Source organism: Opisthocomus hoazin, chromosome 6 (assembly GCF_030867145.1).
Source record: "Opisthocomus hoazin isolate bOpiHoa1 chromosome 6, bOpiHoa1.hap1, whole genome shotgun sequence".
In the NCBI taxonomy this organism is placed as follows: Eukaryota; Metazoa; Chordata; class Aves; order Opisthocomiformes; family Opisthocomidae; genus Opisthocomus; species Opisthocomus hoazin.
Window position 1 is genome coordinate 17,327,015 of NC_134419.1, and position 13,567 is coordinate 17,340,581.

General features: G+C 39.4%; 1 protein-coding gene across 6 annotated transcripts in view; it reads right to left on the bottom strand.

Annotated features, from left to right (window-relative positions):
- COL24A1 (collagen type XXIV alpha 1 chain) overlaps positions 1–13,567 on the bottom strand; it is a 156,884-nt gene that overhangs the window by 26,283 nt on the left and 117,034 nt on the right. For 5 of the 6 annotated variants that reach the window (XM_075424849.1, XM_075424850.1, XM_075424848.1 and 2 more), the window contains 12 exons: positions 13,241–13,294; positions 12,974–13,027; positions 11,235–11,288; positions 10,533–10,640; positions 7,577–7,630; positions 6,994–7,101; positions 5,886–5,939; positions 5,143–5,196; positions 3,766–3,822; positions 1,961–2,014; positions 1,168–1,221; positions 1,007–1,060 (listed from right to left, as the gene is read on the bottom strand). In XM_075424849.1, coding sequence (XP_075280964.1) covers positions 1,007–1,060; positions 1,168–1,221; positions 1,961–2,014; positions 3,766–3,822; positions 5,143–5,196; positions 5,886–5,939; positions 6,994–7,101; positions 7,577–7,630; positions 10,533–10,640; positions 11,235–11,288; positions 12,974–13,027; positions 13,241–13,294 — 759 coding nt within the window. The remainder of the gene's footprint in view (positions 1–1,006; positions 1,061–1,167; positions 1,222–1,960; positions 2,015–3,765; positions 3,823–5,142; positions 5,197–5,885; positions 5,940–6,993; positions 7,102–7,576; positions 7,631–10,532; positions 10,641–11,234; positions 11,289–12,973; positions 13,028–13,240; positions 13,295–13,567) is intronic. The other variant, XM_075424851.1, reaches the window with a different exon arrangement.

The following is a 13,567-nucleotide window of genomic DNA, read 5'->3' on the forward strand; positions in this document are numbered from 1 at the left end:
CACTGAAGTTAAGACTGTATGAATGTTTTCACTATTAACATTTTTGCATAAATTTTTAGGCTCTTATGGGTTGCTCCAGGCTGGGTATTGGTCCCATATTTGCAAATGGCACTTTTAATCTGAGAGGCACTTGCAACACAGTGAAAACGTTCTCCAAGGGAAGAACAGAGGAATGACTGATTTTATCCCATGCTGTGAGTAGTTTGTCAAAGGCAATATATCTGAGTGCATGGTTAGAGTACATGCTGACAATGTCTTCGCATCATATTTCCCTTCTCTTTCTACCACTACTACTCTAATCTACTACAGATTCTTGTATTTACCTAGAAAATTTTGAAACTCTAACAGAGTTGCGCTATGGAACTTCTCTGACAAAACATCTCCTTTCAGTTGCAACGGTAATTGATATTGTAAGAATCTTTTAGCTGAAATCTTTTGAAATCTCAAAAGCCAATGAAAGCCACCCACAGGAGAATATAAAATATATTTGGCAATTTTCAACACACCACCAAGATGAACTATTATTTCTAAAGGAAAAGATTTAGTCTTTGATGTTTTTCGTGACTTGCTCTGTCATTATTCCTCTACTATTCTGTTTTCCTTATTTCCAGGTCTCTCTGAAAATTCAGTGCAGTGCAGTACCAGGAGGTTTCATTTATAAATCAGAGCAGTAAAATCCTGGGTGTATTCCAGAGCTAGTTTGCCACAAGAAAACGCCATTTAAGGGTACAAATTGAATATCACTTAGATGTTTCCAAAAGAGCGTCTCATAATGCTTTATATCACTTCAAAGTAAACCCACTTATCAATCAAATAACACATATTTACTATACCAGATCATTATGCAATTTTCCATTCTACATTTTTATTGTCCCTGCAGGTACGAAAAGGAAACCCAAATACTGAATTTTAGCCTTATATAACAGTTTTCCAAGGATAATCAGTGCACAGTAAAAACATACAAATTCCAATTCAGTGCAGTTTTGCTTTAGTTTTTTCTACTTACCTCTGAACCTCTTTCTCCTTTTGGTCCTTGCTCTCCCAGTTCACCTGGCTCTCCCTTTTGGAAAGAACATATATTAAATAAGTAAAAATAAACATTTGATTGCAGATGAAAATGCATTTTCAACAGCCAATAGAGAAATCTCACTTGTCTGAAACACTTACTGGAGGCCCCTGTTGTCCAATAGGTCCTCTAAGCCCTGGAAGACCTATAGGACCCTGGGAAGCAGAAAATATAACATATTGCAATACAAGTAACTCAGGCTGTCACGTTCAGTGAGCTATAGATTTCTCTGTAAAGCCCATCTTGGGAGGTGCTGGGTGGCCCCAGCTTCACTGACGTGACCTAGATAGGAGAGTTGAGCATAGTTTGAGATCAGACCTTAGGGAGCTTTTCTTTAAGCTCCAAACTGCCAGTGGAAATTACATATCATTTAAACATTTCTGCACTTCTGTGAGCATAGATCATATTTGGTTAATTGATTTATTATTATTTCTATCTGTATTGTCTGTGTAACTTAAACAGGGTATTCTGTGTCAAGGACTGTCTCTTTTGTACTTCAGCAAACAAACTGCACTAGTGATTAGCATGAGTTACCATCCAATTTGTATTTCCTGAAAGACTGAACACAATTCATGAATAATTATTAGGGTTAGATTTATGAAGAAATAGTGCTAGCTCCTTCAGAGTCTGGCTCCTTCATCTTCATTCCCTCCCATTAGGTATTTCTATGCATTAAGATCACCCAAGCCTTCTCTTCTCCAGCTCGATTCCCAGCTCTCTCAGCTTCTCAGATGAAAGATACTCCAATATGTTCTAAGAGCTCATCAGTGTAGTGAGGCACCAGCACGTCCTTCTCTGCACACTTGTAAGAGAAGATACTTCCTCTACATTACTCTACATGTATGCATAGTACACCACGTTCAAATAAAAAGAATAAAAAGCAAGAAGTATTACCTTGTAGCCCTCATCACCAGGTTCTCCTCTATTTCCACGTTCACCACTAGGACCCTAGAGAGAAAACCAAAGAGCAAAATATAACAGCTGAACTGAATTAATGTTGTAATGAAGTACAAAAAAAGAGCTGGAATTTCCCTCAAGACAGACTAACCAATGAGACGGGACTGAGGATTACAAATGTTAAAATTAGCTTGTCTAAAGGAATAAACATTACTTTTTTTCTAAATAAAATGCATTGCAGTCAGACTGTAGACACTGCATAAAATACTATGTAACTGAAGGCTAGAAGCTAAAAGATAGGTTTTACGTGGGTATAAATAAAATAGGAGTGTTGACCTCAGCAGAACTTCTCCAGGTTTATACCCATATATGTACGATATCTGAATTAAAAATTTCCACAAATAAATGAAGAAACTTTGTTTTCAAGACATGCAAGAAAAGTTCTTATGGTTTCTGTAGGACAACATATGAAAAATGGAGTTCTTTTCTGAAATGACTTCTTGTACTCAGAATCTGCTTTAATTCTGAAGTTCGTCGTAACAAAAAGGCAACTTCAATCCCTCAGTATGCCTCACACATATGAGAACTTCACAGGAGCAGAGGGAATGGCATGATTTTTCTGAGTCCCATGATTCTTCCTGCTGCATTCAGAAACACACTGGCTCTACTTTAGGGAAAGGCCCTTACTCCAGTCCCAAAAGAAATGGAATTTTTCCACAGAATTTTAACTCTCATTGCAGCAAACGGATCAAATCTCAGTCAAAGAAAAAATGATGGGATAGGAAACCATGCCCATAGAAAGTAAGAATGGCTAAGGCTTCCCAAAAGATGTCCAGCCGATCGTTGGATGAAATAATAAGGGACTACCTTTTTCCCACTTAAGTACAGGCACATAATGAAAAGCTGGCAGGCACCTCTAACTGCAATGTATCTTTACAGTTCACAACCGAACAGATTAGCCACTTCTAGTGCATATCCACCAATAGATACTATTATGCAACTGCTTGTATACTCTAAGGTTTCAGCAGCCTCGCGACATGTTTCCTAGAGGGAATCCACAAGGTGGAAAGGCCCTGCTTGCAACATTTGAGCAGTGTTCCAGAGCCAGTTTGACTACAACAGAATTGTCTGGAATCTCTTCTCTCATGCATTTCTATAATTCAGTTCAGAATCTAGTCCAGACTCTGTCTTGAGATACATCAGGGTCTTATAGTCCTGCCTTTTGAGAAGGTGAAGTATAAATATTAAGGTTAATCCAAAGAGAAGTAGGCTGTACAAGTATTTCTTCTGGCACAATCAAAGCCTGAATATGAAACACTTTTAACAAGATTTTGAGATGGCATTCTTTTTTTGGACGTGTTTGTAACTGCTGCAGAGAGATATCCCACATATGAATTTAGTAAAAAAAGAAAAAAAAGTTTTCAAAATGCAGTTCTCTCTGAATCAGCTAAATTAGCCTTGTAGTGATAATGAAATAAGTCAAAACATATTTCTGTTTAGTAAAGCAATTAGGTATAATTCAGGATAAACACAGAGGGTAAAATTCTGTTCCAAAATGTGCTGGTCTAAACACAGACTAATGGCATTAGTGCAATTAAACACAGGGCACATACTCTTAAGCAGGAAAAAGCACATGACTGCATTTTTTAAAGAGGGATTACCGATTAAAGGACCACCATTCTACATTTTTGTACAAGGGAGTACTGACTCCTGAGACAGTGATCTAAAGTTTCAGAAAGAGCCTGCATTGTCTCTTGTCTTGAGAGGCACTCATATAAGTTTTTTGAGAAAGAAGGACCTACTGGTTCACCTATGGGCCCAGGTGGTCCAAGAACTGTATTGTCTTCGCCTGGGTAACCCTAAAACAAAGATAATTATTACAAATATTAACTTGGAAATTCATACTCATCTACAATGCACACATGTTCAAATGCTAAAAAACACCCAGAAAGCACACTGTACAGATGCTAGAAGTGAATATGATGCTTATGGTTTTAATACAGTGGAAATGGTAACTCCATTTTAACATGCACCTAAATGTCCTAAAGACATTTAGGATTAAAAAAAACCTAAGTATTTGCTCTGTTCTCAAAGGCAACTATATATATATATATATATAAAGTATTTGAAGAATGTCCATGTAATCATTTCCTTATTTAATGAAAAAAAGGATAAACAGTATATTTGACAAGAGGAAAAAACAAAATTTCTTTCATTGTTTTGAGAAATATACTTCAAATAGACAAACCAGCGTACAGAAGACTCCCAACAATCAGCCTGAACTCTATTAGATGTTAAATATGAAACAACTGCTGTCCAACCTAATAGGCAAAAAGTTGTCAATTCCAAATGATATTTACCAACATTGAATGCAAAGAAGCTAACATTTTAAATATGATTAATGGTTTCCAAAGTGCACCAACCAAAGTGCTTTTTCTGAAGTGACCAAGCAAGCTAGACACCTAGCTACCAAGAATTTAGTTTTCAGTTAGTGTTTCTGAAAATTGTATCGGAACCTAGTTATAAATCGCCACTAATTGCCTATTAGCAGTATTCTTTGCAAAACTGGCCCTAATGTAAGAACGTATTTCTCTGTCTGGTGCAACTCCAAACTAATCTTCATGGGGAATCTTCACGGGAATTCCTGTACCTGCTTGGGACCACAGACTTCAGTTAGCACACAAAGCCGTTTGCAGAACTTGAGACTTAAAAGAACCACAGTGAATTTGACCCTAAAATAGCAGCACCAAAGCAACATCCTGCCCCTAACATTTTATATTAAGCATAGACCTTTGTTCATCTTGGTTGGACTTTCAGCAAAATTTGGGGGTGTACTCACAGGTTTAAATCTAAGTAAATACTTAGCTGGTTCCACACTTATTATTTCTGTCAGCATTGCTTGCTAAGGGCAGGGGTGCTATCTGATACAATAGAATGTGTTTCTTACAATGGGTACTTTGTGTTTTAAAATCTGAAACATTTCAGCTGTGTAATTAGGACTCTGCCTCTGAATGATCCATTTCCCCAGTTCTGCATTTCTTTTCATATTCTCTCACAATACTAATAAATATTGCTAATGCCGGCTTTTGCTGCATGCTGTGGAAAACAGTGAGCATGCAGTAACATTTCCTCTCTTTACAATTACTGAAACTGTAAGACAGTATAATCAATCTTCCTACCTTTTCTCCTTTGGGTCCTGGGGGCCCTGGGGACCCTGGAGGACCCTGGTGACCCTAAAGAAGCAAACAAAACAAAAATTAGTTCAAAGACAAATAATTAAAGAAATAATTAATTCCAAACTTTCTTTTAGATGCTTATTACTATTATTTTTTTGCTGCTTGTTAATAATGCTAAATAGTGATGTGGCACAAAATTAATGGACCCAGGCAGAAAATGTATTGTGTGCAGGAAAACTCTGTGTACAGTAAGAAACCAAAGGTTCTGGCAGGGCTTGATGCAGGTGAGGGGCACTGGGCTGGCTCTTACTGCAGGCTTAGGGCCACTGATGTAAGTTTCTGTTTGGAAAAAAGACACAGCAGCCTGGTCTATAAGAGCAGGACTCAATCCATCTATGACGATGATCAGTCACAATATCTGTATGTCCTTCAAGTAACCTTGTTCCATCAGTGTTTGTGTTACTGAAACTGCCTGGTCAGACATTAAGCAGAGGTGGTGGTGTTTGCTGAACTCTATAATGAAGAGTCGTAGTAGTTTTGTAGGAACTTTATTCACAAAGAGCGAGATGCATTGGACAAACAAAGGTTTCAAATCTGTGGATAAAAAAAACAAAACCAATGTATCTGACATTCCTAAAGGTACTTGTGTATTCTAGATACAGATCCCCCTGATACTTGAAATTATTTAGAGTACCACAGACTTACCTTAGGGATGTGTGTGTACAAGAATTCACTAAAAAACTCACCCCATAACCTGGAATTCCTGACTCTCCTTCCGGTCCCATTCCTCCTGGATGTCCCTGTTAAATGCAATAATCAGTGACAGAAAAATGTTACAACACTGCATACATTTTATAAAGTTATCACTTGGAAAAATCTTCAAATATTGAGATTTCAGAATCACAGACAATTTCCTTGTTAGGTCCAAATTCATTTGGTAAAGAATACTGGGCTTTTCCCTGTTCTGTGGAAACTGGTCAACGTTTTCAGTCCTAACTTTATAATCCCTTGTAATTAAGATCAAAAGGATCTGAGTGTTCGGAGGTGTGGAGAAACTGTTTAGAAATACACAGTATGCAAGAGAAGCTGAGGGTGGTCCTCACTTAGGAAGCTGAGTTCAAGTCCTTCTGCTGAAAATATTGGCCATTAGATAGTTACTTTACTTCTGTACTTCGTGTGCTCAGGGACAAAGTGCTGCATTCAGTGGCCACAGGACTGGGCCCTGGAGCAGTAAGATGGGCGCACTGCCTCACTAGTGTGGTGGCTGCATGTGCCTGTGCATCTGCCACACAGTCTGGAGCAAGCTTGGGGAGCTTGTGTCGAGAGGCGCTCGTAAAATTAATGGAAATATACTTAATTCGGTTAACTTTGGATCAGGTTGCCATTCAACAGGAGTAGCAGTCCTCATCTCAAATGCTTTGTTTCAGACATGGCTAAGGCTTATTTCATGTAATGGCAAGTCTCATGATTTCTGTTCTCAGAACTGGAGAGGTTTAAGAAACAGCCATAGCAGTGAGGTTATATGTGGACTGTGGGGCATGAGTATTCAATGGCATGCCCTGCCATCCTGCTCCTCTGACTGACAGATCAGGAAGCTGACCAGAGCATAAGATGACTCCCTCCAGGTCCCTGGCTCGTGTTTCTGTCTGGACAGGTGCATAGGTCTCATTCTGATGCTGAAAGACCAGGGCACTCATTGGGATGCACAGGCTGAGAAGGACACTGCTGCATCTCCAGCTACCACAAAAAATATTTATATGTGCTACAGCTGTGATTTGCCTCTTCTCGTTGAGAGACAGGATTCTGCTAAACCAGAAATATGTGAGCTCTTAAATAAGCATGTTTTGTACGAACCAAGAGACCTCGAGTTCCTCTTGCACCTTTGGGGCCAATTTCTCCAGGTTGGCCAGAGTCACCAGCAGGTCCAATTTCTCCAGGAGGGCCAAGCTGCCCCTTTTCCCCCTGTTGGTGTTATTGTATTAAAATTAATAAGAGACTGATACTAAGTTTCAAAATGCAGTTTATGATTAACTAAAGTATATAACAGCATTATTTAATAGGAGTTTTATATTTGCATGTGTCACTTACTGTAGTTCTTTGAATGTCTAAACCCAGAACTCTGCAGTGAAAAAAAACTCTGCTAAAGCCTTTCTATTTTTTCTTTTGTTTTAGCCAAAGCTAAACATATTTTGATAGCAGCAGGGACTGTTCTGAGTTGCAAAATCACATCCTGATACAAATTTAAATTTGCTAAGTTCCTGAATGTTACTGGCTACAGAATGATGACAATTCTAATTGCTATGGCTAGCAAGAAAAAAAAAATTGGCTTGAAGGGTGACATAAACCAGGGACATACTTGGTTCAAAGGAATTATTTTGTAATGTAAATTCAAGTTTCAGATAAAAGGAAACGAACTGGGGAAGATAAAAAATACTACCTTCTTTCCTAAACGGCCCCTCTGACCTGGATTTCCTGGTGTTCCTTCGGGACCCTGTACATTTATTAGGGAGAGAAAAAGAAATGACTGAGAAAGGCCCTGGAAACATATTTAAACTGTGCTCCAAATTGGATAACTAAGCAGGCTTTTGTAACGCAGAGAAGTGGGAGGAAAAATCTCATTAACTATGGCTGTAAGCAAGTTAGGACCATTTCAAGTTACAGCAGAAATAAGTGGGCAAACATCAGCAATCACTTATCAAACTAGTGGAAATGCACTGAAAATAGGGGGAAAACCCAAATAAACCTTGTCCATACAGAAAGTATTACTTTAGGAATACAATTGCTTCAAGGCAAATACTGGATTTAGAGAAGTACAATACACAGTCAGAGGAAAACTAAGAAAACCTTGGGGCTGTCAAGTGTGAAGAGCAGGGCCCTGACTGACGCAATGTGCTGCAGAGCAGTGACCTAACTCAGTAAGTGCTGGTGCCTACCACTGCCCGCCTCTTGGGTGACTGTGTAGTTGGGTGTGCTGTGGAGCTACAGCCCCGCTGCCCTCTAGGTCACTCCAAAAACTGGTCCTCCCGAAGGGCTGGATGTGTCCACTGCTCACAGGTTGCAAATTACCCAAAAGCTCTGTGAGGTAGAGGAGGTAATTTAGCTTCAGTTTTGGATACAGGGAGATACATTCTTTTTTTTTTTGAGTCATTGTGGTGACAAGCCAGGGCAAATATGGTTTAAACTGATTTGTGGAGCTCATTTGTTGCTTTGTAAGCTTTTGTTTAACAAAAATGTAATACTACTCTCACCTCCAATAAAACCCTGAGATAACTGATTATAGGAAACCAATTTCCATGTTTAGACCAGGATGTTGTGATCTGTCCACATCCCTAGAAGCAAGTCAAACCAAAACCGTGATGCGAAAACTCCCAGATGCCAGGGAGGATGAGTGGGGAGGGAGGAAGCTCTGCAGCAGCCTTTGGAATGCGTAGAACAGAAACGTGAAAAATCCCCTGCTAACCACATACTCCCAAACACTGAATTGCCAGACCCGCCTGTCTCACTGAGGCACAGAAGTACTGCTTATGTTTACTGTTTACAAGTACAATTACATACAATGCAGATATGCCAGAGCTGAGCTGTTTTATGATAATTTCATAAAATTTTATGAAACTTTTGAGCTTCTCCAGAATTGTCAGCCCAAAACAGAAGCAAAAGTCAGGGTGATATCATTGTATCAGAAACAAAAATTATATGTAGCACACTAAGCATGCTGACAACTAAAAGAGCATTTTTTGCCTGCATTAGAAAAGTAGTTCACTGTGAAGAACCCAGGACTAGAGAGACCCAATTGTAACACTGGTGCTTAGAGGACAGAAGGGACAGTGCTTACAGCCATTGACAGCTGGCCCTTCAACTAATATTTACTCAGACTCCATCATCACATAAGAGCTACAGAGAAGGCAGCCAGAGGGCTGTGAATGAGAATATGATGATTTTTGGTAAGTGAATCTGATGTCTGACTTGAGCCTACATACTTGCTTTGGAAATTGTGCTCCAAAATATTAGTTCACATTAAGAAGTTGCATAAAACTTCAGCAAGACAGATTTTATAGATGGATTTTAGCAGCTAGGAGTGATGCCAGAACAAATACGAAAATTGATCTAACAATGTTGACTAGTGCTCTCACGATATGCTTATTTAATTCCTTTCACAGAGGTACTAAAATGAAATTAGTTAAAGAATAAATGTCTTTTAAGAACAAAATGGAATAATGAAATTCTTTCTTTTCTCTCCTTGTAGTATATGCCTCATTACAGGGTGATTGGCAAGGTAAGAAGAGAAGGTCCACCAAAGACACGACATCACACCACAGCACACAATTATCCTCTGAAGTAGTGCTTCCCAGCATGATAGACCCTCATTTAGCGCAGGATGGACAGCATCCATAACATTATCTTTACAGCACCTTGGCAGCAGTGTAGAAAAATCACTGTTAGGAACGGTAGGCCATCCTCTGTTGGCAACTGATCAGGAATCAACTGCAGAAATAATTTGTATTATCCAATATCTCTCATGTGATACTGCTTTTAAGTCACTTTTGACCTGTCTTGTATTCTTTACCAGAGAAGGCAATATAATCCATACCAACACTTCAAGAAGTCCTGTGCTGTTGGTGCCTGTGCTGCAACAGCTTTGTAACTAAAGCAACTTCAATGTTCAGGATATCACTTTTTCTAGAAATGTAGTTTTTAGACTTTCCTTTTGTTGTTAAGGTTTATTAAAAGGAATGATAGCTAAACACTTATATGGTAAGAACATTAGCACAAAATCTTAAACTGGATCCAAATCTTGTGTGCTCTAAGGTGTAACGTTTCATCATTTACAAGCTGCTCAAAACAGCAGTTCTTTGCCCCATGGAATCTTTACACTAAACTAAAAACTAAAGAGCCCTGGGACAGTAAACAAAGCCACGAGTAGGGAAAGAGATACAAAACAATGAAAGATCTTACAGCACAATTTATGGTAGTATGTGCGTCTTGCCAATTTCTTTTGGTGTTCTTAAGATTTAAAGAATGAGATTGAGATTGCTCAGAGTCTCCAAATGAAGGTGAGGATAGAGACTAATGACAGAAGGTTGTCTGGAGAGGAGAGATCCGAAGTGAGAGGCTCCAGGTTGTGTGATGTATGTGTCTGTGTGACAAGTGGTGAGGAACCACTATCTGCTATGAGGTCCCAGGTTTAAGACAGGAGAAACAATTGTCTCCTCTCCCCACCAACCCTGAAAAGCTGATCCACATAGAAAAGGGAGGCAAGCTAATTTAAAGATGTTCATCTCTAATTGCAATAGAAATCAGAACACGAAAAATAAAAGAAGCAAGCAAAATTAAAAAGAAAACGATTACAAAAAAGCAAATGAACAAAAAGTCTACTTAAACCTGAAAACACTTACAGGAATGCCCATTATTCCAGGTTCACCAGGGGGTCCAGCAATTCCTGGTAACCCTATCTCTCCTTTGTCACCACCTTCTCCAAGAAGTCCCTGGTCTCCAGGGTCTCCCTAAAGTAAAGCATAAAAACCCAAAACCTTAGTCAAGCTGCTACTGCAGCATTACTTTATTCTTGAGAAAAGTGAATTCTGAATCTTCAAGTTCAACAAAAAGCAACTAAAACTGATGGGAATCTCACCAATTAACTTCAGATCAGACTTCGAGTTAGGGTAAAGCCCTTTCTATCTCATTTCTGTACTCCCTACAGCCAGATTTTGCCTCATCCATCACCAACTACGTGAGGGTGTCTTCTGTGACATTCCCTGTCCTGGCACCTGTCACAATCCCTGGCACAGCACTGATCCAATGCAGCAAGTGGGGCAGCCTTGGGCTTGCTCTCTCCAGTGTGATAGTCACCATGGAAATAAGCTGTACTCAGTCCTCCAGCTTACATTTCTCTGTCAAGCCATTCAACTTTGTGGCACTTGCAGGATAGGTATGTGCTTAAAAGGCACAGGAAAGTCTATAATGTACAGGGCCTCCTATGTCAAAACTAAGTGCACTGATAGTGGGCTCTGTTGACCTGGTGAAATATGAGGCAGAGAGACATTTGGGTCCTTAAGCTAATATGACTGCTTTACATCTGCTATAAAAACTGAATGTACCTTTGGGCCATCTTTGCCTTGAACACCATCTTCTCCTGGAGGTCCTGGTTCACCCTTATAGAAAGTAACAGTTGAAACAAAGTTATTGCCTAACTTGCTGACATAGAAGCATTGCCTTGGAGGAACTCTGACTAGTTTTACACATTTTATTTTCTTTTGGATAACTTTATGTTGCTGTTGTACTTTATTTATTTTCTTTTTTTCATGGACTTACAGTGGCAGAGTCACAGCCCTGCGAATCTTGAACACAGGAAAACACAAAATGTGCTCAACATTAGAAAAAAAGGCAATGTTATGTCCATATAACACTGGAGATTTGGACAGTGGCACTGAGATAGTTTGATTTCAGAGTACACAACATGTAATCACCGTAACCTCAATAATACACATATTCCATCCTGAAACTTCCATGTTTATGTGGATAACTACTATATTGGTATGGTTAGTGACTCATTTTAGGGCCATGAAAAACTCGCCATTTACAAACAGTATCGGCACCACAGCATTTTAGAATATTTGCCTATCTCAGGTAAAGAGACTGGCAACTTGCAACTTTGCATGCAGACAGTAAAAAACCAAATACACGCTGCCCTATACTAATAATATAGGATTTCAGACATAGTGGTAGGGTTAAGTCCAGAACATCCACTGTGGACCAGTAACAGGAATTATTCTTCCCCAAGAACAGGCAGAATTGTGGAATCCACCTTGCTGGAGATATTGCACAGGAGGAAAAGATGACAGCAAAGAGTTAACGGAACAAGAAAGCTCAATGGTAAGGCTTAAGTCTGAAAGGATATAGTTTACGCTCTTTTAGAAGTGTCCCCTATAAGATCTGTCTCTAGCACTTTAAAAAAGTTTTTTCAGCCTTGAAAGGTAGGCAACTGTTTAGGTCAGATGAGGGGGGTAACACGCACAGGAAGAATAAGCAGGGGCAGAAGTACTTGGTAAAATCAAGTGCTGAATGAGCCATCCACAGTACCAGAAGCAAATCAGCTGCTTTAGATACTATGTAGAGAGATACCGTGCTCTGCTGAGACTATAATGTTTCCATTATCTCACCTAGGCTGGGTATCGTACACAGTGTTATTGTGTGCGGTAATCTTAACAGCTGGGCTGGACACCCTCGAATTTACCTTCATGCTCAAACTACTCGTTCATGTCTCTCCGTGACATGAGACACTTTGTTGTGGTTTTGCCTCAATTTGCAATAAAGAACCACACAGTTACTCTCTCACTCCTCCCCCCTCCCCGGTGGGATGGGGAGGAGAATCAGAAGGAAAAAGTCAAAACTCGTGGGTTGAGATGAGAACAGTTTGACAGAATGGCAAAGGGAGAAGAAAACAACAATCAATAATACTGACAAAAAGCATATACAACAGGCAGTGTTCGCACCACCCGATGTTCAGCTTGCTCCTGAGTAGCAAGAGCCTCTCCCTTCAGCCAGCTCCCCACTTAAATACTGAGCATGATGTCACATTGGATTGGCTGTTTGGGTCAGCCCAACCAGCTTGTTGTGAAAATTAACTATCATCTCAGCTGAACCCAGGACAGAAATATTTCGAGATTATAATCAATATTCTTTTTAACTTGCCACAGTACTAAAAATCTATTTTAAAGGTATCAGAAAATAGCTTCTTTTTGAATGCTTCTGATAAAGCAAGGCTTCTCAATCTGCATTTCTGACACATTTTTAACATACTTTCCTTTTTGGAAGAAGATTTGTATCCATAGCTTACCCTTAAACCTTGGTCGCCTGGTTCTCCAGCCTTCCCAGCAGGTCCAATGTCTCCCTAGAATATCACAAGAAAAACAAATCATTGGATTTTAAGGAACAATATTCCTAACAATGACAGGGTTTACATATAATGCAGTCATCATGACAGTAACAGTATTTCTTAATGGCTCATTTCCTTTATCACTGTCTACTTGGCTAATGAATCAGATCATTCTGATTTGCTTCTGAAAATTTAAACAGCACAAGAGAGAATAATTTCAACATTTACCTTTGCACCTGGTTCTCCCTGCAGGCCAGGTTCTCCTTCAGGGCCAGGAGGTCCCTGTATGGTAGAAGACCTACTGTTACACATGGTCACCAAAAATAATTTTGCAACCACCAAATAATACAGCCAAAATTCAAGCACAAAAATAACACGAGGAACTGGGAAAGATGCACATCTCAAAAATCAAAATTAAGACAGCACAGTTCTTTATTCTTACTAGAACCCAACAGAAGAACAGAAAGGAGGGTATGGGAAGAGTTCAGGAACTGCACTGTGGATCAGGAATGTATTGAAGACTCAGAAGTATCACTAAGCCTGTACCTTTCATCG